The 24,057-nt window shown below is 44.7% G+C and overlaps 1 protein-coding gene across 1 annotated transcript in view; it reads left to right on the forward strand.

The window, feature by feature from the left end:
* The window catches only part of AFG3L2 (AFG3 like matrix AAA peptidase subunit 2), a 38,462-nt gene extending 15,043 nt beyond the window's left edge, over nt 1-23,419 (forward strand). The window contains exons 8-17 of the mRNA XM_084780309.1: nt 1,166-1,439; nt 3,843-3,980; nt 9,368-9,521; nt 12,101-12,208; nt 12,301-12,426; nt 14,440-14,550; nt 15,917-16,032; nt 17,915-18,115; nt 20,415-20,609; nt 22,662-23,419. Coding sequence (XP_084636435.1) covers nt 1,166-1,439; nt 3,843-3,980; nt 9,368-9,521; nt 12,101-12,208; nt 12,301-12,426; nt 14,440-14,550; nt 15,917-16,032; nt 17,915-18,115; nt 20,415-20,609; nt 22,662-22,895 — 1,657 coding nt within the window. The 3' untranslated portion in view covers nt 22,896-23,419. The remainder of the gene's footprint in view (nt 1-1,165; nt 1,440-3,842; nt 3,981-9,367; nt 9,522-12,100; nt 12,209-12,300; nt 12,427-14,439; nt 14,551-15,916; nt 16,033-17,914; nt 18,116-20,414; nt 20,610-22,661) is intronic.
* Nucleotides 23,420-24,057: the final 638 nt, after the last annotated feature.

Here is a 24,057-nt window from a genome sequence, read left to right on the forward strand (position 1 = left end):
TGTGGACTCAACCTCCTGGTGTGATGCCACATGGCTGATCAGATGCTCTTGTGAAAGATCTTAAGGTGGTTGCCTAATTTGATAAGCTGGTGCAGGTGTTACAGACCAGACTCACACAAGTTGGGCAGCCCTTATGTGGTATGCCTGGTGTCTTGGGGTTTGGAATGTTTGCATAGAATTTACTGATTGAGCAGCCCTAGTCCAAAACTTGAATTCACGCTCCTCCAGAATTCTAAATATTTTAAACATGTTGGCAATGAAAACTAGATTTTCTGACATCTCAGACTCATGTTTTTAGATTAGGGCTGCTCATACGCCATAGAAAGTTTTATTGCACTCTTCCATAAACCTGTTTTCCAGTGCATATTGTTTCCCACTGGTTCTTCCCTGCACCCCTAACCCCCCCCCTTTTTTTTTTCTCTAGAGACAGGGTTTTTCTGTGTGGCCTTGGCTATCCTGGACTCCTTTGTAGACCATGTTGGCCTCAAACTCACAGTGGTCTACCTGCCTCTGCCTCCCTGAGTGCCAGACTGTTCCTGGTTATTTTTCTGTTTAAAAATACATAAAAATTAAGCAAGCTTGTACCCAAAAGTTATGTTGAATAAAGATTATTAAGACTAAAGATAGACTACATCCCAGGCTTTGAGACATCTTTGCAGGCACCATATTGGAGAGGTTCTGCTGGAAAAAAGCTGTGAAGTCTGTTAACAGTGAGGCCTGTGCAGCTTCAGGGCAGAGACGTTAAACATCAAGTGTCCCCTCCAGACTGGCTGTTGAGTGAGGACATTTCATGGGGTTGAGGCCTCCTAGGAAGAGGACTGGAGCTCTGAGACCAGCACCCAGATGACGCTAAACATTTAGCTGAGTAACTGCAAAGAAGAAAAACTCAAATATAATAGTAGTAGCTAGCATGTGCATATTGAGATAGGAATAAGATGGACCGTATTTGTTGAGACAAAGTTGATCTTGTTATTCCATGACTTTACTTTAGAGAGCTAAACATGACGAGAATCTCCTGTGCCTCAGATAAGTTACTAGAATATTTTGAAATGCTGGATTTTTTTTTCTTAAATCCTAGTGTTTTGAAGATTTCCCTGTTTGCCCTGATATCTGAAGCAGTTAGGAAACGTCTCACAAGCTGACCTGTTCTGTGTTGTCTCTCTAGTTCCTTCCTGCTGAGCATGTTGCCCACAGTACTCATTATCGCTTTTCTGCTCTACACCATAAGAAGAGGGCCTGCTGGCATCGGTCGGACCGGCCGGGGAATGGGTGGACTCTTCAGTGTTGGGGAGACCACGGCCAAGGTCTTAAAGGATGAGATAGATGTGAAGTTCAAAGATGTAGCCGGCTGTGAGGAGGCCAAGCTAGAAATAATGGAATTTGTGAATTTCTTGAAAAACCCAAAGCAATATCAAGACCTAGGAGCAAAAATCCCAAAGGTAAAAAGATACTTGGAGAGAATTAACTCCAAGCTGTGTGTTTCCTAAGCTGTCACATGCTCAGTTGTTTGTCCTTCTTTCTGAATTTTGTTTCTGTCTGATGCAGTTCAGCAGCTTGTTTTCTGTGTCTCATTTATGGATTTTGTGTATTCCTAAAGTGTTTGGTTTTTTCTCCTTATGGAAGCCTTCTTCGACTTGCCTTTGTTCTCCCTCCGTCTGATTTAGGACCCTTCCCTCCCCCATAGCATAACCATATCACAGTGGCCCAGTCTCCTCTTCCACAGAGTGATGCAGGCCGTCTGCTCGTACCTGATCCTGCGGGTCTTGGCACGGCATTGTTGAACAGACAATGCTAGTGTTCACTTCAGCACATTCCTCATAGCTGCTGGGCTAGGGCCGGGCCTGTGTCACGTCAGCTCTGCAGCCCTTGCTAGGCATAAAGTAGCAGCTTGCCATTTGTTAAGTGAATTGCTTGTATGTGGAGGTCCTGTGGATTGAACCCAGGGTCTTGACCGTGCTGGCCAAGTACTCTGTCACTGAGCACCTGATACAGCCCTCTTTTTGCATAGATTTTTTGAGGCAGTCTCATTAGGTTACCTGGGCTGGCCATGAGCTCTTCCTGTGGCCCAGGCAGACCTTAAATTTGCTGTCCTCTTGCATCAGCCTTCCAGTGAGTTGGGATTACAGATCTGTGCCATAAGGCCTAGCTTGGATTAGCTGTTAAATAACTGGATAAAATAATTCATTAATAAAGTTTATTTTAAAGAAATGCTTAGGGCCTGGAGAGATGGCTCAGTGGTCCAAGGAATCTAATGGCCTCTTCTGGCCTCTATGGGTAGTTGCATGTGTGCATGCGCATGTGTGCACACACACACATAAATATAGATAAAATATTTTGTAAAAGAAAGATCTTTGTTTGTTTGGTAGACAAGGTCTCACTGTGTAGCCCTTGTTGGCCTGGGACAGGGTATGTGGACTAGGCTGGTCTCAAACTCACAGAGATCCACCTGCCTCTATCTTCCATAGTTGGCTTAAAGGTAAACTCCACCACACCTGGGCTGATTAAAGCCTTGTAAAAAGAATAATTTCTATGATTTTCATATTTGCTCTATATGGATACAAAATGATGTTCAAGATAAAGTAATTTGCTATTACTTATTGCCCATTCACATCATACCTATACAGATGAAAATAAACATTTTAAAAAGTATTTGAGTGCTGTATTACAGTCCTGAAAATGCATTTTTGACCATATTTTCATCTTTCCACAGACAATATTTGGAAAGTAGAGTCAATGCGTATTTATAAGACAGAACAGTTCATAGTTGGTCACTTAATGGAAAGTGGGTACTATTCTGTTGCTATGATAAGACACCATGACCAAGATGGTTTATAAAGAGTTTATTTGGGCTTACGATAGCAAAGAACTAGAGTCCATCAGAGCATGGTGGACAGAGCAGGAAGCTGAGGCCTCACAATTTAAACCACAGAGCACAAAGCAGGGAGCGAACTAGTAATGATGCAGGTCTTTTAATGTTTCTGGCTTTTTGAGACAGGGTTTCTCTGTGTAGACCAGGCTGTCCTGGAACGCACAGACTTCCACCCACCTCTGCCTCCTGAGTCCTGGGGTTAAAGGCATACACCACCATACCGAGCACCAGCAATGAGTAGGTCTTTAAATTCTTAAAGAACACTTGCAGGTCATAGTTACTTCTGTGAGGGGCTACACCTCCTTATCTGCTCCAGATAGTGCCATCACATGGGGACCAAGTATTCAAATACCAAAGACTGGGGGCATTTCTCATTCAAACAGTGTAGTTGGGCTTTGAGTTAGATGCAGTTACTGACTTGTACATGGTCATGAAAACAAAAGCCAGTATTTGTGTTATAAATTGTATGGATTCAAAACCCAGTTTTACATGTAAAGAGCAAAATAATTTTATAAATTGAGAGTGCCGGTATGTGTATTTATTATCTAGCAGTTTATTGGAGCCAACTTGAAGTTTTTTTTTTTTTAAATACTACTAGGGAGAAAGCTTAAAAATAAAACAAAAACAAAACAACCACTACCACAAAGCTCCAAAAGCCCATCAAACCTTGTAGTGTTGGGGACATTCTGTGCACGCCACCAAAGTCTGCTGCTGAGTCACCCACAGCTAAGCACTGAAGGTCTTTATAAGGGACGGATTTAAGATTTCACATCATATTGTTACCAGGTTATTTAGAAATTGCCTCTAACAATCCCTTTCTTATCCTTACTATTGTAAAGACATCCTGCTGTCATGTAAATATTCCATTTATCAGTAGGATTTAGAGACAGAGATACCCTTTTGGAATTATACTGATGTGGTGCTTATGTTTTAAAATTCTGATTAGATGTAATCTTCCTTTCTGTGTCTGAAGGGCGCCATTCTCACTGGTCCTCCAGGTACTGGGAAGACGCTGCTAGCTAAGGCCACAGCTGGAGAAGCCAATGTCCCCTTCATCACCGTCAGCGGATCTGAGTTTCTGGAGATGTTTGTTGGTGTTGGTCCAGCCAGAGTAAGTCTTGTCCTGTTCTGGTTATGGAACTTCTTTACTCCATCAGCCTAGTGCCCAGGCTGTGAACGGGTGAGGAGTCAGTCTTCCAAGGCTGTACAAGTGGGGCCGGTGGGAGTCCCACCTGCCCTCCCCTGCCCCAGCCCACTGTAGGCCATTCTTAAGATAATCCTAATTTACATATTTCAGTGAGTGGCTTTACTTTGTGGGGTTTTTGGGGTTTTTTTGGGTTTTTTTGGTAGCAACTTCATTGACGCATAATTGAATAATTGGCATGTTTACTTAAAGTGTGCAGCTAAATAATTTTTAGATCCATGCAACTGTTAAAACAGGTAATGCATTTTAGTCACTTTAAGAAGAAACCCATGTCCTTCAGTAATTTCTCCGTTCTTAGTCCTATAGATCTATAGATTTCAGACATTGAAAGTAAATGGAATTGTGTAATGTGTGATCTCTTTTGTTTTGGGATTTTGTTTTGTATTTAATATATATATATATTTTATTCTTTGTCTATGCATGTTTTTGCTGCATGTGCACGCAGTGGCCACAGACAGAAGAGGTGTTGGCTACCCTAGAACTGGAGTTGCAGACTGCTGTTAACTGCCATGTGGGTGCTGAGAACTGAACCCAGTTTCTCTGGAAGAGCACCCAGTACTCTTATCCACCGAGCCATCTGTCTAGCCCTTTGTTTTGTTTTGTTTTGTTTTGTTTGAGATGAGATCTTACTGTGTTGCTTAGGTTGGTCTTGAATTCCTGAGCTCAAATGACCTTCCTATATCTATTTCTTGAGTAGCTGGGCCCAGCATGCACTGCTGTGCTCAGTATGTGGTCTTCCATGCTTGGCTTTTCTCACTCAGCGTACTTAAAGTTGCCACTGAGTTTTCCAAAGTATCTGTGCCATTTTACATTTCCACCAACACTGTGAAGGTTCCTCATTAATGCATTCTGAGTTTTTAGCATAGTAAGGCATTTTAATTTGCCTTTGATTTGTATTTCCTTGACTAGTAATATTAAGTATATTTCACCTGCATATTGGCCATTTGTCTTTGGGTGTGTGTGTGATATATCTACATTTTTGTGTCAGTGTGTGCATGTAGCTGTGCGTGTGTGCATATGCTTTACAGACTAGGCCATTTCTGTGATCCTACATTTATGTCTTTCTTGCAGAGATGGCTTTTTTTGATCCTTTGTCTGTTTGTTTGATATAGGGTTTCTGTGTGTGCCCTAGCTGGCCTGGAAATTGTTCTATAAACCAGACTGGCCAGCTGAGTGTGGTGGTGCACACCTTTAATCCCAGCACTCAGGGAGGCAAAGGCAGGCAGATCTCTGTGAGACCGGCTTGGTCTACAAAGTGAGTTTAGGACAGCCCTGTCTGGAAAAACCAAGCAAACAAACAAAGCCATGCTGGTCTTAAACCCACAGAGATTTGCCTACCTCTGTCTCCTGTCTGCTTGGATTAAAAGTATTAAGTCTCTACTGCCTGGCTAGCCTGTTTATTTTCAAATATTTATTTGTTAAATTTCGGTGTATCTTTCTGTGCGAGTGAGTACATATGTATATTTGTGTGTGTGTGTATGTGTGTGTGTGTGTAGACTTAGAAGAAGGTCTCAAATATTTTCCTCTTTCACTCTATACATTTCTTCAAGGCAGTTTCCCCGAACCTGTAGCTTACTTTTCTGACCTAAGATAAAAGCCCGCAAGCCCCAGCAGCCCTCCTGTCTCTGCCTCCTTTACAGGCATGTGCTGGGATGCTCAGTCCATTACATGGTAATGAGAGCTGAACTCTGGTCCCCATGATTGCACAGGAAGTCCTTTTAATTGCTGAGCCATCTTTCCAAGCCCCAGTGTTTTGTTTTGTTTTAGTTGTTGTTTGTTTTTGAGATAGGGTCTTATGCAGCCTAGACTGGCCTTGAACTTCTGATGGTTGTGAGCCACCATTCCAGTCTGGTGTATATAATTTTTTTCCTTGAGGAGGGCTTGTTGTTATTTGTTTGTTTACATTTATTTATCTTATATGTGTTTGTATATATGTATGTATGCATATCATGTGTGAGTGTCCACACCAGGAAGCCTGTGGAGAACAGGGAGCAATCTGTAGTAGTTAGTTTTCTTTTTCCTGGGGAATCAAACTCAGAACATCAGAATTGGTGGCAGGCACTCTGACCTGCTGAGTCATCTGTGGGCCTTGCTTTTGTTTTTTGGCTATGTATGTAACTCGGCTTAGCTTGAACTCACAGCAATATTTTTGCCTCAGCCTCCCTAAGGGTAGGCCATAGATGTGTACCACTATTCCTGGCATACCTTTATTTATCGTATGCCTGTGGTCAGGGCCATGCCATGGTATGCATGTGGAGGTCAGAGGGCAGCTTGGGAGAGTCAGTTCTCTTTCTGCTTGTTGAGGTAGTCTTTCTTGTTCCTACTGCTTGTGGTGTAGGCTTGCTGGTCCACGTGCTTCCTGCCGCTGTCTCTCATTTCACCATAGAAGTGCTGGGTTTGCAAAAAATATACTACTGCATCCGTCTTTTCACATGGGTTCTGGTGTCAGGCTTGTGTGGTAAGTCCTTTTACCCACTGAGCCGATTCCCTGGCCCTGCCTCCTGGTTTTAATTTTATTAATTAATTTATTGGTGCTTTTGTTATTGAGTGGTCAAAAGTCTTTCATATATTCTTGCTACTAATTCCTAGTTGGATAATTGGTTTGCAAACACCTTTTCCTCAGTGTGTATCACTATGAATCTCACTATGTAGCCCTTGACTAGTCTGGAGCTTGTTGTGTAAACTAGGCCAGCCTCAGATGTACAGAGATCTATTTGCCTCTGCTTTGTGAGTGCTAGGATTAAAGGCATAAGCCACCAGTGTCCAGCCAAAAGTCATTGACTTCTTGACAGAATGGATTATAATTTTTGGTAATGAAGGGGTCTCTTGTATTAAATCACAGATCTGCCTCCTCAGGGCTGGGATAAAAGGTATTAGCCACCACGCCCAGCATATCTTAAAGCACAAAGGGTTTTTAAAAAAATGATTAATAAATTTTGTATGTGTGTGGGGCGGTAGAGGAGAGAGGGAAGGAGAGTGTGTTGGGGAGAGAGGAGGAGGGAGAGTGCGTGTGTGTGAAAGGAAAGGGGGAGGGAAGTGTGTGCAGACTCCGCTCCAAATAAAGGCTGCACGCATTTAGTCTTACAGTTTTTTTCCCTTAAGAGTTTTATGGTTTTTGCTCTTATAGTCGAGTCGGGTTCAATTTTTAGTTAATTTTTATATGTAGGGTGAAGTAGAGGCTTATTCTCATTCTTTTACATACGTATGTCCAACTCTCCCAGCACCATTTGTTGAAAATACCTTCTCCCCCACTGAATGACCTTGACGCTGTCAGCCATAGGTGCGTGGGTATGTTCTGGACTGAGTTCTCTCTTGCTGACCTGTGTTCTTAAGCCAGCACCACACTCTTGATTACCGCTGCTCTGTAATGTGTGATATCAGAAAGTGTGGGGATGGTTTAATTTTCAAGAGACACTCTTTTTTCATTTTCAGTGTATTTTATCTGTGTCTAAAATGTTAACTTAAGTGAAAAAGCAATGCTGTCAAACTGCAGGGTGCCATCACGGCACTTCCCAAACATGAGGATGTAGCTTTGAATCTGCAGGAAAGCCTTGTGTTATCATTTGGTAGTGAGTGTACTGCTGAGGATCTTAGCATCAGTGATGCTTATAGTTAGTGGAGCAGGAGATTAATGTGGATTTGCAGAACAGATCAGTCCTAGAAAAAGAGAAGAGGGAGTCATATTGTGGGTGATATGCCACTAACCCTTATATGTATAGGGGATATTGAAGATGGGAGGTGTGTGAATGGTGCTAGGCCCATAGGTCAGGGAGCTGAGAGGGGAGTAAAGCCTTGGCGATGTGAGAAGCTTAGGATGTACATAGTGAATTAGACTGGTGGGTGGGACAGGCAGGATGAACAGCTTACGGCTGGTTTTGCAGAAGACCCAGTGGCAATGCTGGCCTTGAGTGGGTCAGGTAACTGAGTCCAGCAATCACGTGCATGTGTGCATCCATGAGGGGAGCAGTGCCCAACAGGCATCAGGAGCATGGAGGATGGGGCCTGCCACACAACAGGAGTAAGACTTCTCAGTAGAACTCTGAAGCTTTCCTACAGATTAAAAACTATATATCCTTATATTTGGAAAGTACTGTGACACTACCTTGCCCTTTGATAGCATTTTTGTTCATTTTAACATTTTAGACACAGAAGCAGTAGTAGGGAATAGGGTGGACCCCCAGCTGCCTGGAGAGCAATGTGATAACCCCTTCTCTTGAACACTTTGCAGAGCTGCCAACTTCCAGATGAGGCCAGGAGCTGAAGGGTTGGGCTTAAGGGCAAGAAGTCTTTGGATCGCAGCTCTAGAGCTGGGTTGGGAGTTTACAAGCAGCAGCACCTTGCATTAGGGGATATATTCAGGGCAGAGGAGGGAAGATAATCCAGAATTTAGGCAAGAAAGGCAACAGCAATCTGAGCGTGGGGGAGCTGGGCCTGAGGCTGACAATGAGGCCCAAGGCTGTTTGTTTGTCTTTCTGTCTTTCCAAATTGTGGCCTTAAGAGGGACATAGCCATGGCCCCTGTTGTGAGTTGTGGGCAAGAACCTCATTGCCAGTTCTGTGTTGGTTAGCTGGTGGATGTGGAAACTGAGCCCTGTGTGTGAGGCCTGTTAAGAGCCCTTGCTTGTTAATAGCTGCCCTGGGTATGAAGTATGAGCCTTGAAGAAACTAACTGACCAGCTCAGGGTAAAGGTAGAGGCCAGCTGCCTCTGTATCTGCAGGGCAAAATGCCCAACAGTACTGACTTGTTATGTTACAAAAACAGAAGATACAGATAGGCCACAGTAATTTATAGATTATAGAAATAATATTGGCCCACCTATGACAGTAGCTATTACTATCATTTCCCACTTCTTTGTTCCTTTTTGTCATTTTTTAAATTGTGGTTTTACTATTTTTGTGTGTGGGCGTGTGGGTGGCACAACATGTACAGTGGAAGAGGACAACTTGGGGGAGTTTGTTCTCTCTTTCCACCAGGTGAGTCCAGGGGCCCAAACTCCGATGTCTGCAGGCTCAGCGGCAGGCACCTTTACCCACTGACTCACCTCACCAGCCCCACTGCATGTAACTGGGAAAGTATCTGGATGCATCAAGTGAATCACAGAAAGGTCAGGGTTTAACAGTCTTTAGTGAGGGAACAGGGTTTTGCTACGTAGCCCACAGTGCCCCCCATTTTGCAGTCCTCCTGCCCCAGGCTCCTGAGTGTTACAAGTACAGGTGTGTGCTACCATGCCTTGTTTTGAGTTGTGTTACTAGGAACACTGATTCGCCAAGTAACTCAGGTTTCTTTCTGTCAAGGTCCGAGACTTATTCGCCCTTGCTCGGAAGAATGCGCCTTGCATTCTCTTCATTGATGAGATTGATGCTGTTGGAAGGAAGCGGGGTCGCGGCAACTTCGGAGGGCAGAGCGAGCAGGAGAACACCCTCAACCAGCTGCTTGTGGAGATGGACGGTGAGGAGTCAGCCCGAACCTCCAACCGTCTGAGCTCTGCATGAGCATCTTTACTGTGACACCAGCCTTTAAAGTGAAAGACCATCTGATCTTTAGGATTAGAGGCAGTGACTCAGCAGAGCACCAGCCACTCTTCCAGGAGACCTGGCTTCGATTCCCAGTCCCACACGGTGGCTCACAGTCCCAAGGGATCCACCTCCTTTTCTGGTCTCTACAGGCGCACACCTGACGCACATACATACATGCACCTAATGTTATTTTATACCAGTACCTTAACCAGCCAGCACCACCACTCAACATTGGCAGTAAAATGGCTCTGATTAAGAAAGTTGGTGAAATTATCAACCAAAGAGCTAATGGCTGTGAAATTATCAACCAAAGAGCTAATGGCTGTGAAATTATCAACCAAGGAGCTAATGGCTGTCTCATTCTCAAAGTTGAGTATGGTTCTGGAACATAGTGAAAACTCAAGCACAGTGAAGTGTGAATTCGGCAAACACTGAATACAAGTCTTTTTTCCTTTGTGGATTTGCATTTAAGTTGAAAATACCCTAAGTCCAACATACAGTGAATACCCCTGACCCACAGGACTTCCTACTGAGCAGCACAGCACACTGCAGAGTGTGTTTCCTAAGGCTGGCTGACTTACTGCTGCCACCCCACTTAGCCAAAGAAGATCAAGCCAAACTCTGCTGGTCCTATTTGAAATGCAGATTTAACCATTGTTCATCGCTTTCACCCCCTAAAATCCTAGATCCTTAATCCATAACGTAGCAATCTTCACATGCTGGACAGCTTTTCTGTCAAGTAAGGAGGCAGAGTTTAGGGCCGCTGCATCCTGCCTGCTGAGAGGTGTGTGGACACTTGCCTGTGTGTACAGAAAGGGAAGGAGGCACAGTGCCAGGCATCCTGCAGGATTAGATGAGGAAGCCAGCCAGGCGCAGGTCAGAGTGTGAAAGCGGAGAATGCCCCGTTTTCTGGCAGTCAGTTCACCCTTCAAGCTGTGAGTTCAAAGCAAGTGCCACATTTGGGGTACCAGCCCATGTACGCTTTTAGTGCCTGTGTCTGAGGTGCATGTTGGGGGAAGGATATCAACATTTGAGAATGACTGAGAAAGTTGAGCCATTGGGGGGCAGAAGAGATGGCTTAGTGGTTAACAGCATGTACTGCTTTTACCAAGGACCCCAGTTTCATTTCCGGCAACACAAATGTTTTGGCTTATAACTCTCTGTAAATTAAACACTCAAACCATCTGTAACTCCAGCCTCTGGACTCTAAGGGAACTCTGACTTACATGTGGATACAGACATATAATAAAAATGATAAAAATTAAATCTAAAAAAGAGAGAAAAATGCTGGGTGTAGCACTTGAGGAAGAGCTAAGAGACAGCACAAGTTTGGTACGTAGTAAGTTCTAGGCCAGGTAGAATACAGAGTGAGACTATATCTTTTTTTAAAAAAATTTTAAAAAGAAAATTAATTCTTAGCCGGGCACAGTGGCGCATACCTGTAATCCCTGTACTCGGGAGGCAGAGGCATGTGGATCTCTGTGAGTTCGAGACCAGCCTGGTCTACAAAGTGAGTCCTGGAAAACCAAGGCTACACAGAGAAACTCTGTTTCAAAAAAGCCAAAATATAAAATAAAATAAAAGAAAGAAAGAAAGAAAATTGATTCTTAAAGTTGTATGTGCCCTGTAGAGGAAAGGACTGGACAGAAAATGACTAGTAGGGATTAGAGTAGTCACAGAGGAGTCACTTCTGGTCTTGGTAAGACAGCAGGATAATCAGTTGTGATATATATGGAATTTATTGCGTAACTTACCGGCTGTGGTCCAGCTAGTCCAACAACGGCTGTCTACCAACAAAGCCCAGGAACCCAGTAGTTGTTCAGTGTTCATGAGGCTGGCTGTCTCAGCTGGTCTTCAGTAGACACCCGAGTCCTGAAGACAGGCTCTGCTGCCAGTGAGAGTGAGGGCAAGCAGGTAGGGAGAGCGAGCTTCCTATTTCCATGTTCCTGATAGAGGCTTCCAGCAGAAGGTGTGGCCCAGGTTAAAGTGAGTCTTCACACTTCAAATGATTTAATTAAGGGAAAAAAAAATCCCTCAGAGGTGTACCAGGCCATTGGGTTTTAGTTAGTTCCAAATGTGGTCAAAGTTGACAGCCAAGAATAGTCATCACATAAGCCGGGCGTGGTGGCATATCCCTTTTATCCCAGCACTCGGGAGGCAGAGGCAGGTGTGAGTTCGAGGTCAGCCTGGTCTACACAGTGAGTCCAGGACAGCCAAAGTTAACCCGGTCTTGAAAAGCCAAAAACAAAAATAAAAATAAATAAAAATAACTTGAAATCCAGTCCCAGGGGATCTGATACCCTCTTCTGGTCTTCACAGGCACTGTGCATACGTAGTGCACAGACATAGATGCAGGCAAAACACCCATACACAATGAAATTTTGAAAATTTCTAAGTATAGAAAACATTGTCTAATACAGGTATGGCTTTGTGGTACCCTTCCACTGCCAGACAGTCTTGTCTGTCTTACGCTATTCAATTCTGACTATGTTTTTATTACCACTATTTTAGGCTTCAACACAACCACCAATGTGGTCATCCTGGCAGGCACAAATCGGCCAGACATCCTGGATCCAGCCCTGTTGAGGCCAGGCCGCTTCGACAGGCAGATCTTTATTGGTGAGATGGTGTTCCTTAGATTCAGTCTAAGGGTTATGACAGAGATGTGTCTCATTGTGACCTTTTTTTCCCCTTAAAAATAATTTCTGAAGGACCCCCAGATATAAAAGGACGAGCCTCAATCTTCAAAGTTCACCTTCGACCATTGAAACTAGACAGTGCCTTGGAAAAAGATAAATTGGCCAGAAAACTGGCATCCTTAACCCCAGGGTTTTCAGGTAAGTGGAAATTGCTGCTGTTGTCAAAGCGTTTTCAATCACTGGCAGGTACCCAGTCACTGTGTTTCCTCATCACTTGGGGCCTTTATCAGTTGTTTTTACCTTTTCATTATGGGAACCTTCAGACATGCACATAATTAGAGGATGCAGTAAATTGAGCCTTGAGCACTTTACCAGCTTTGGGAATGAGCAGGTAGCAGTTAAGAAGCAGGCATTCTGCATTTGGACCCCACCCTCTGCCTCTGTAGTAGATTGTGATCAGTTCCTGACCACATATCACTTTATCCATAACTCTTCTAGGCCTTGTCCCCAAGTATCTTTGAACAGTTATTGGTGTAGACATCATGCTCTACACTAGTACTGAGTGTGAGTGACTACACTGGGTTTTAGTGTATTGACATTTATTGTATTGACCCTGTAGCACAGCCATGGCTTTAACTTTGGAATATTGCATCACCCCGAGAAGAATCTATCAGCAGCCCTTCCTCCTTCCACCCACGTCAGGACAACGGAAATCTACTTTCAGTCTTTATAGGTTTTTCTACCTGGACATTTCATATAATTGGATTATGCAATATGTTGCCTGGCTTATGTTCACTTAGAATGCTATTTGAGATTGGTCCATGTGGTAACTGGTAGAAGTTGCTGGTGTGTGGCTATGCCACGTCTCACTTACCTTTCCTTTTTTGATGACATTGAGTGGTTTCTACATTGTGCTTGTTACGTAATGTTCCTAATAATCACCTATAGTTTTGTCGGTACATTCCTTTCTTAGGGTCTATCAGGCTATTTTCTACAGTGGCTGCATCATTTTAACTTCCCACTAAGGCTATGAATACTTATGTCAGTCTCTCACATATTCTAGCCAGCAACGTCTGTTCTCTCTGGCTGTCTCATGTCTCCTCCTCACTGGTGGTCTCTCTGGCTGTCTCTCTCATGTCTCCTCCTCACTGGTGTTCTCTCTGGCTGTCTCTCTCATGTCTCCTCCTCACTGGTGTTCTCTCTGGCTGTCTCTCTCATCTCTCCTCCTCACTGGTGTTCTCTCTGGCTGTCTCTCTCATCTCTCCTCCTCACTGGTGTTCTCTCTGGCTGTCTCTCTCATCTCTCCTCCTCACTGTCATTTTGAGACAAGATCTTGCTACAAAGCCTGGCTGATCTGCAAACTGCTAACTAGTCCAGGCTGACCTTGAATTTGTAGTGGTCCTCTTGCCTCAGGCCTCCCCAGTGTTGGGGTTACAGGCAAGAACCACCACATTTAGTTTATTTGTCTTCTTGTAGGGATCCCAGGAGTGTAAATTGCTATCTTATTGAGGTTGTGACTTGTTATTTAAGAGTTTATTGTATTTCTATAGTCTGTTTGCTGTTGGTTCTAGTTTTATTTCGCAATGATTTGTTAGATATGAGAAGTCATTTTGATTCTTTTTTATTTGTGTTCTCTGTATCTGTTGGATAAAATATTCTATCAGTGTTTGTTAGCCAAATGTAGATTATTTTAATACATACTTATTATATGTTATATAGACAGGTTGTCTAGCATGCCTGTAAGTTGTTTTCTCAGCAAAGATGGGCAAAGCTAAGAAAATTAATGAATATTTAAAAACACTATCATTAGGCCGGAGAACGCTCAGTAGTTCAGAGCACTGGCTGCCCTTCCAGAGGACCCAGGGTTGATTCCTAGCACCCACACAGCTAGCAGCAATCTGTAACTCCAGCTCTGGGTGATCTAGCATAAAAAATAAAATAAAAATGTAAAAACACTATTATAGTTTGCAATTACATGAACCATATTCATGTAATATTATCTATTGAGGCACATAGTTCTCTGGAGTTATCTGTTTACTGCTCTTTCTCTCGTCTTAGCTCACAGGCCCCAGTTGTGTGGGGTTGTACTCAGTACTAGAACAGCTGAGGGTTCTTTCAACCCTGAACTGCATTTCGGTTTACTGTGTGGGTTGGTCCTGCCTGGTATGTGACTGGCCCATTAGAGCATGACTCCGTGTGTTTGTTCTGTAGGAGCTGATGTTGCCAATGTCTGCAATGAAGCTGCTTTAATTGCTGCAAGACACCTTTCAGATGCCATAAATGAGAAGCACTTCGAGCAAGCCATTGAGCGTGTGATTGGAGGTGAGGAGCTGAGGGTTACTCAGGTGATGTGTAACTAATTCTAGCACGTGGGAGGTGACAGAGGAGAAGCTAGATTTTGAGCCCACTCTGTGGGAAATGGTGAGACCATGTCTCTTTTTTTAAAAGCTCATAAAAGAAATTTCCAACCCTTAATTTCTCTGTTTTGGTAAGATCTACAAAAACAATCCACATTGCTTTGGGGCTTGCCATGCCATCTCTAGGCTTGCCTTCGGCTTTCTTGTGTCTGAACTGTCGTTCCTCTCTCTGAGGTAGGAGGGAGTTGCCTGTTGACAGTGCTACCTCTGTGAACCAAAGCTTCATGCTTTGTAATAATGTGAGAAAGGGGGAAATCCTGTGATGAACTCTGGGGAGATGGTTTGTAAGCAGGAAGGTTAGGAGTTATAGCATAACGGTGGACTGCCTGCTTAGTATGCCTGTGGCTCAGGGTTCCATCTCCAGAACTACAAAAAGAAAGAAATGCTTGAGGAAACAGACGTGTATTAAATCATCATTAGTTCCTTTTCCCCCTGGTAGCTTTGTGAAGTACACTTGTTATGTCACTGAGAGCATAGCTTCCCCCTCAAATGGATTACTTTGAACAAAGCAGGATGGTGTGAAGGTTTGCCTACTGCAGAATATGCACCATCAGGATTTACAATTATAGATCATGATTTAAAATGAGGCTTGCAGCCTGCCTCTACAGGCTAAGAAAAAGCTGAAATTGCAGATCTCTGAGCTCTGCAGTTGGCATTGAACTGTGTGTCTGGGAGCTCACCTATGAGTTTCATGTTTCACATGACCTAAATGACTAATTACTTTACATTTCTGTTGATTTAACCCAAAAAAGGTATGTGGCTTAGAAGTGAACCTGGGGCAAAGATAAGAAATACACTTTTTTTGTTGTAGTTGGATATATTTCAGACTTTGCCCCTTAGTCTGATTTTGGTCAGGAAGTTTAGGCAGCTCAGAGGCAGGTGGATCTCTGTGAGTTTGAGGCCAGCCTGGCCTACAGAGCAAGTCTAAGATAGCCAGAACTACACAGAAACCCTGTCTTAAAAAAAAAAAAAAAAAAGAAAGAAAGAAAAAGGAGGAGATATATAGCACTGTATCACTACTTTTTATTTTTTAAGATTTATTTATTACATATACAGTGTTCTGCCTGCATGTACACCTGCACACCAGAAGAGGGAACCAGATCTCATTATAGATGGCTATGAGCCACCGTGTGGTTGCTGGGAATTGAACTCAGGACCTCTGGAAGAACAGATGGTGCTCTTAACTACTGAGCCATCTCTCCAGCCTTTGTTCGTTACTTTTTAATGTCATTGTCACTAAAACTGTGGTCTGGGGTTTTGTTATTTGTTAGGCTTGGAGAAAAAAACCCAAGTTCTGCAGCCTGAGGAGAAGAAGACGGTGGCTTACCACGAAGCAGGCCATGCAGTCGCCGGCTGGTATCTGGAGCACGCAGACCCGCTCTTAAAGGTGCCACAGCATGTAGAATGAACAGAGGCTGAAAGGGAATGCACTCACTCAGGAGAAAACGGGGAGTAGTGAATGCTGAAGGAAGAGCTCACTTAACCCTCCTGCAGTACAGCACACGTTTAGACAGGAAACTGCCTGTCTGCCATCCTGGAGCTTGAACCTAGTGCTTCATAATGCTAGATACATGCCAGCCCTTTTTAAATTTAATTTGATTTAATTTAATTTTATTTGATTTAAATTGATGTGTGAGCTGGGCGTGGTGGTATACACCGTTAATCCCAGCACTCAGGGAGGCAAAGGCAGGTGAATCTCTGTCAGCTGGAGTCTAGCCTGGTCTACAAAGTGAGTCCAGGACAGCCAAGGCTACACAGGGAAACCTTGTCTCAAAAAAAAAAAAAGAAAAGGTGGGGTAGGCACATGGTGTCACACTCAGGAGGCGAAGGGCAGGAAGATCATGAGTTGCAGGCAGCCTGGGCTATTTAATAATTCCCTGTCGCAAAAGTATAATCATTTAAATGGGAAGGGGAAGAAACTGCCACATTCTAAAAAATACTTGTAGTAAATATGTGTGGCAAAGGAGTTAAACCTAGAAAAACAAATCTTAACGTCAACAGAGTAAAGCAGTGGGCACGAGCTGCATGCAGACTTTATAGAATAAGGCATGTGAGTGGGCACTGTGACAGGAAATGGTGAAGGACTCAACTAGATGCCAGAGTCACTTACAGGAGAGTCACTGCTCATGGAGTAAATGGTGGTTCGCTGGCTCCTATAAAGGTGATCAAGAGGTCCTCACCCAAGATGGGTAAAAATGGATTCCATTCACATGTAGTGTCAGTAAGCTGGAAACAGTCCAGCTGTCCATCAGATGAACGGGAAGCTGGTTGGGGTGATGACTCATGCTTGTAACCCCAGCACTTTGGAGGCTGGAGCAGTAGGATTAACATGCCAAGAGTTCAAGGTCAGCTTGGGCAGATGTGAGATTCAAAAAACAAAGAATGGATACCTGATGTGTTTGTCCAGTGCATGCTATAAAGCAGTTAAAATGAGTAAGCCGGCAATATTGGTCAATCTCAAAATTGGAGTGAAATCACACACAAAGTCCATAGTGTGCAGTGGCATTTACATGCCATTCTAGTAAAGGTAAACTTTCCTGTAAGCACACATGCTGTTGCTTGGGGCTCTGTGTGGCAACTTGGGAGCATGGTGGCAGCATTTTTGATATTAGTTGTGGTTGGAAGTTTGTTTTAAAAAACCCCTTGTTTTATACTTAAAGTGGTTACACTTTATAGAAAAAAATCCTTCTCCAATGCAGTTAATTTCTAAAGAAAAAGGAACTTGCCTAGTTTCATAAAAAGGACCTGGAAGAAGAATGAAGGCTTTGAGCATCTTGGTCCACTGTCCCCTTTGTCCTCTGAGACACAAGTGGTTGTACCAGCTCTGTGGTCTTCCAGAGGAGACCCCAGCGGTCATCAGCACTCCTTTACTAAGAGGCTGATTTTATTTTTTATTTATTTATTTTTTTAAGATTTATTTATTCATTATGTATACAATATTCTGCCTGCAGGCCAGATCTCATTATAGATAGTTGTGATCCACCGGGTGGTTGCTGGGAATTGAACTCATGACCTTTGGAAGAGCAGCCAGTGCTCTTAACCTCTGAGCCATCTCTCCAGCCCAAGAGGCTGATTTTAGCTTGCTTTTGTGTAAGGCTGATTTTAGCTTGCTTTTGTGTAAGGGCAGAAAGTGAGATGAGGCAGTGTCCCTCCTGCTCATTGCTGGGTCTCATGCACTGAAGCACCTGTGCAGCCCAGCGTGGTGTTCCTCCTCATCAGCGAGTCTCCTTGTAGCCAGACCCCTCCCTGTGTGTGCTTCCTGCTCACAGGTGTCCATCATCCCTCGTGGGAAGGGACTGGGCTATGCTCAGTATCTGCCAAAGGAGCAGTATCTGTACACCAAGGAGCAACTGCTGGATAGGATGTGCATGACCTTGGGTGGCCGTGTCTCTGAAGAGATCTTCTTTGGGAGAATTACAACCGGTGCCCAGGATGACTTGAGGAAGGTCACCCAGAGTGCCTACGCCCAGGTGAGTCTGTGGGCCTTTGTGGGTTACTGAAACAACACAGGTGTTTCACTGGTTTAGGTTTTTGAAGCAAAGATTCATTCATATTCTCTCTCTCTCTCTCTCTCTCTCTCTCTCTCTCTCTCTCTTTCTTTTAATAGCTATTTATTATATATACAGTGTTCTGCCTTCATGTGTGACTGCACACCAGAAGAGGACACCATATTTCATTATAGATGATTGTGAGCCACCATGTGGTTGCTGGGGATTGAACTCAGGACCTTTGGAAGAACAGCCATTGCTCTTAACCTCTGAGCCAACTCTGCAGCCCAAATATTCTTTCTTAAATCCACTGTAAGGGCTGGAGACATGGCTCAGCTGTTCATACTATCTTTGTAGTGGACCCAAGGTCTCCCCAGAACTCACACTGGGCAGCTTATATCTGCCTATAACTCCAAGTCTGACGTTCTGGCCTTAGACACACACATACAAATAACTAAAACTACTAAAAACACAATTTCACTCTAAAACAATAAAACTGATAGAAGAAAAACTTGTACTGCAGTCTTCAAAGTTTTTCCTAAGGATCTTGCATTTAATGCGTATAGGTAGAGTCTAAAACTTATTTTTTTTTTTTTTTTTTTACCCTGAGACAGGGTTTCTCTGTTACACAGAGCTCTGGCTGTCTTGGACTCTTTGTAGATCAGGCTGGCCTCAAATTCACAGAGATCCACCTGCCTCTGCTTCCTGAGTGCTGGGGTTAAAGGCGTGCACCACCACGCCCAGCTTAAAGCTTATTTTTCAAAGTGTTTGGTTTTTGAGACAGCATCTCGTGTAGCTCAGGGTAGTTCCCACTTGCTGTCTAGCTGAAGGTGACCTTGACTCCTTTGTCCTCCCCAGTGGTGGGATTTCAGAATGTGTCACAAGGCCTGTGTGTTCTTTCTGCATGTACACCTGCACCCTAGAAGAGGGCACCAGATCTCATTATAGAGCCACCATGTGGGTGCTGGGAATTGAACTCAGGACCTCTGGAAGAGCAGATAGTGCTCTTAACCTCTGAGCCATCTCTCCAGCCCCTAAAGTTTAATTTTTAAAAAAGATTGCTTTTGTCATTTGAGCTATGTGAGTGTTGTGGCTATATATTTGCCTGTGTACCACATGTGTGCCTAGGGCCCTTGGCAGCCAGGAGAGCTTTGGACCTCCTAGAAATAGTTTCAGTTGATTGTGAGCTGCCACGTGTCCTCTAAAAGCCCCAGGGTTTCATTGTTAGGCTCCATGTACCCACAGCTCTTTGACACCTGGCCCATCTGTCCCTTGCCACTCTCCTAGCAGCAGCCTCTCCTGACCTGCAACCATGTCTGTTTTCTCCACCTCCCACCACCGGTTCTGCAGCCCCGGCAGTCGGATGTTCGCTGTGGGCTGATGTGAGCGGCTTCTTTGGGAACTGTTCTCCATTGAGGCAGCTCGTCTGCCTTCCATGTCATATTTTGAACATAGTATTTTCTAACTAGTTATTTTAAATGTTACATTATTTCCCATAAGGCATTATTGTTTGTTGTTTGCTCTTATTTCTTTCTAGTTTGATCTTTTTTAAAAGTACTTTTTCTCCTGTGTGTAGGTTTTTCCTGCGTTTCAGCCTCCTGTGAGTCCTGTGTCTTGACGGATGGAGTCTTTTCTGCTTCCCCATGCTTCCTTCATTTCTGGAAGTTTCCTCTGCTGAGGACTTGTATTTCCATTCTGCTTTTCTTCCCTGGAAACGTTATTGTGCATCTTATTTCTTTTCCTCACGTAACTTCACAAGGCACCCGCCTGCTGTCCATTTTCATCTCAGGAGTGGGAAGGGCTGGCTGTGCTGAAGTGGGGAAGCCTGTGCTGCCCGCTGCCTGGGCACTGGAGTCACAGATGGTAGAGAGCCTCTCTGTAGGTACTGGGAACTGAACTCTGGTCCTCCGCAAGTGTTCTTAACCATTGAGCCATCTCTCCAGCCCTGGCCCTTTTTCAAGCCAGTTTGGATTTTACTTGTGACCTTAAGGCATCACATGACCACCTGTGTGGTTGCATCACCGTAACTCTTCTCCCTCAGGCAGAGCTCTCTAGTTTGGGAGCCTCACACGAGTCAGTGAGGCTTCTAGCCCTTCAATACCACAAGAGGCATAGCCTGCAGGCTTCACAGCTGTTGCAGCTTGCCCTCTGGTGTCTAGCATTTTGTCCTGGTTGTGTTCCTGGATGAGTTTAAATCAAACTGCCACTCTTGCCGCCATCTCCTGAGTGTCTCTAGGGGTAAGCATCCTCTGTGTAACGGTTAGTTCTGGATCTCTTTCAGATTGTCCAGTTTGGCATGAACGAGAAGGTGGGGCAGATCTCCTTTGACCTCCCGCGCCAGGGGGACATGGTATTAGAGAAGCCTTACAGTGAAGCCACAGCCAGGCTGATAGACGACGAAGTGAGGATTCTCATCAGCGATGCTTATCAGAGAACGGTGGCTCTCCTCACAGAGAAAAAAGCTGATGTGGAGAAGGTGGGGGCCAATGTGCTTGTGTGCGTGCTTGGGTGTGTGTGATGCTTATTCTGTCGAGTTGGTTATCTCTGTCCACCTTTATGTGGGTTCCAGGGATTAAATTTAGGTCATCAGAGTTGTCCACCAAAGTAAGTGCCTTTACCTGCTGAGCCTTCCTGCAGGCCTTGTTTGTGTTTTGAGACAGGATTTTGCTGTGTAAGTCTGGCTGGCCCGGAGCTCACTGTGTAGACCAGGCTGGCACCAGTCTTGCTGTGCTTCTCCTGCCTCTGCCTCCTGAGTGCTGGCATTTCAGGCTGAGCCACCATGCCTGGCTCCCTGCACATTATTTAGTTGGTGGCTACACTCAGGGGTCCCTCCTCCCGACCACCTGCTGTGCTCCTTCACTCTGCCGTGAGTGTCTTCCATGCCTGGGGAACAGAAGCAGGCACTGTTCTGTTCTGGGGTTAGGTAAGTGGAGCTATAAACACACAAAGGTAAATGTTTAGGCCAGCCTCCCACCAAAGAGGTAGTTAAAAATAAGAAGCTGCTGCTGGACTCTAGATGCCCAGCTCTGTGCTGGCAGAGAGGGTGCTGCCATGATGGGGGGAGCGGGGGTGCACTTACTCACCCCTGCTTAGACTGTGTGTACCAAACATGTTTGTTGGAAGGAGAATGTGTTGAACGGGGTAAGGACCCTGAAATACTGGATTTCAGAAGAACTTTTTGATACAGTAGAGATAAGGAAACAAATGAAGAAAAGTCAGCCAGCCAGGGACCGAGAGGAGAGGGGTGGAGGCGTTGCTCACGCCTGTTTACTCACCTGTGGAATGAGGACTTGGGCAGGTTGTCTGAGGTTCTTCTTCAGAATAAGGAACCTCGAAAACACAGTGCCAGCTAAGCCTGCACTACTGAGGTATCTCATGTCGTTATCCCCACTTTACATCAATAAAACCACACAGAGGGTCATGTGATGACTTAAGGTCACAACACTTGAGAGTGGCAGAGGCAGCATTCTGACCTGCTGCAGAGCCTTTGCAAGTCACCTCTCAGCCTGTGCCCTGTCCGTGATAGCTGTGGGTAGTGACCAGGCATCTGAGAGCTGTAGTGAGTGAGTCACGCTGGTGTGAAAGCACTGTTGATATGATCAGGTGTTCTGTGGTAAGGTCACTGAGGTCTCAGTGGTTGCCCGTGGCTGGGCTGTGTACTTGCATACATAGGGACAGGTTGAAAAATCAGGCGGCCTCAGCAGGAATGCTCAAAGCACTCGCTTCTCCTGTGCTTCACTTAAAGTTAATAGAGACATGCATCCAGTTTGGTTTTGTGTAAGAGTTCCAGATGTGGGACAGCCCAAGGCGATGACCACCTCAGTGCACATAACCTACTCTAACCTCCTTAGAGTAGGCATAACTTGTGTTACACATCTCATGCTTTACTTTTTCCCCAGAAGTATGTCATTCCTCTATTACTCCTACGTGTGTGTGTGTGTGTGTGTGTGTGTGTGTGTAGATGTACCAAAATGCGTTTGCCCGTGATAGACATTTGTGACTCCCATACAGTACACACTTTACTCTAAAATTATGTGACCTTAATGGAACGTGTTCTGTTATATTTGGTTACTTTTTAAATCTTTCTTTTCTTTTCTTTTCTTTTTTTTTTTTTTTTTTTTTGAGACAGGGTTTCTCCATGTTATCTTGGCTGTCCTGAACTCACTTTGTAGACCAGGCTGGCCTCGAACTCAGTGATCCTCCTGTCTCTCCCAAGTGCTGGGATTAAAGGTGTGCACCACCAAACCTGGCCTTTAAATCTTTTTATTTATTTTTTTAATGTTTGTGTTTGCCTGAACGTATGTATGTGCGCAATACGCATGTCTGGTACTCTCAGTGACCAGAAGGAACTGACCCCTTGGAACTGGAGTTACGAGATGGTGGTGTGCTGGGAACCGAACCCAGGTTCTCTGCAGAGCCGTCTCCCCAGCCCCTTAGGTTTTTATTAGAAAATGGTTAGCTCTGAGTAAAAATGTTAACTATTGAGTAATTTTGCTAAGAAACTGAATGGAAATGGCTTGTGTTTCAGGTTGCTCTTTTACTGCTAGAAAAAGAAGTATTAGATAAGAATGACATGGTCGCCCTTCTGGGCCCCAGACCATTTACAGAAAAGTCCACGTATGAAGAGTTTGTGGAAGGCACTGGCAGCTTGGACGAGGACACTTCGCTTCCCGAGGGCCTGCAGGATTGGAACAAGGAGCGTGAGGAGAAGGGGAAGGAGAAGGAGAAGGAGGAGCCCCTGAGTGAGAAGGTTGTCAGCTAGGCCCAGGGCTGGAGGCCCCTTTACTTTGTCCGCCCAGGCTCCAGTCTGCAGTTTCAGCAGTAGCAGCCTTCCAAACAACAGCCCTGCTACAGAGCCAGCTGCTGACTCAGGCAGGCTGAGAGGACTGCAGAGGGCCAGCAACTGCCCAGGGCTCGGGAGGGGACTTTGCTGCCCCACAGCCTTGGCCTGGAGAGCAGTGGCCACAGCAGGAGGGACAGCACCACCTGCCAAGGCCTGTCCTGTGGAATCCTATTACGTGGGAGAATTTTTTTCCCATCACCTACTCTTCATTCCTCCTCCTTTGATATCTCTGCAGATGTGCTGTGAACCTCAGTTGGAATCCTGATAAGAATATTTTGATTCAACCAAATATTTTAAAATTTGAATTCAGATCACTTGTTGCTGTTTTAATGGAATGGTTTTCTATAGAAAACTGTAACATATTTAAAAACATGAATGTATTGTGTAAATATGGATTCTTTACATCAGAAATAAAAGGTGGACATTGTAGTTTTTTTCCTGAACATGTGAAGGGTCAACTAAGATGTCTGATTTCAAGAAATTAAGTGTTCTTTGTCTTTGGAGACAAATTCCTCAAAACCTCACCTTGCTGCTCTCATCAGCTCCCACAGAAAGCTGCAGCCTCCCAGATTCATTTCCTGGACCGGTGCTGTCATTGGGAGCTGCATCAGCTGGGTTCCCTGTGAGCTGGTCATGACCAGGTATCCGTTGTGCCACTGGGCAAGGCTGTCCTGAGCTATCTGGAGTTCAAAGCAGATGGATCTGGGTCCCAGGTGGTAACTACTGCTGTTGCCAGTCACCAGAGGGAGTTATAAAGATTGCACAGTGAGGACTGACGCTCATCTTCAAATGCCATTGTTTGAGCTTAGGTGTATGAGCTATCCGAGCTCGAGACTGCTGTTGTGGACAGTTGTGAGCTGCCTTGGATGTGGATGCTGGTTATGGACCCTGGGTCCTGTAAGAGAATAGCTGCTGTTCTTAGTGTCTCTCCAGCTTTTATTTTTAAGTGGTGTGTCTGCCTGTGAGTGCAGGTATCCATGGAGGCCAGAAAAAACAGGGGATCCCCTGGAGCTGGAGTTACGGTTACAAGCCCCTGACATGGGTTTGTGGATCTGCAAGAGCAATGTGTGTGCTTAACTGC

Source organism: Acomys minous (genome assembly GCF_964271855.1).
Source record: "Acomys minous genome assembly, chromosome: 4".
Classification (NCBI taxonomy): Eukaryota; Metazoa; Chordata; class Mammalia; order Rodentia; family Muridae; genus Acomys; species Acomys minous.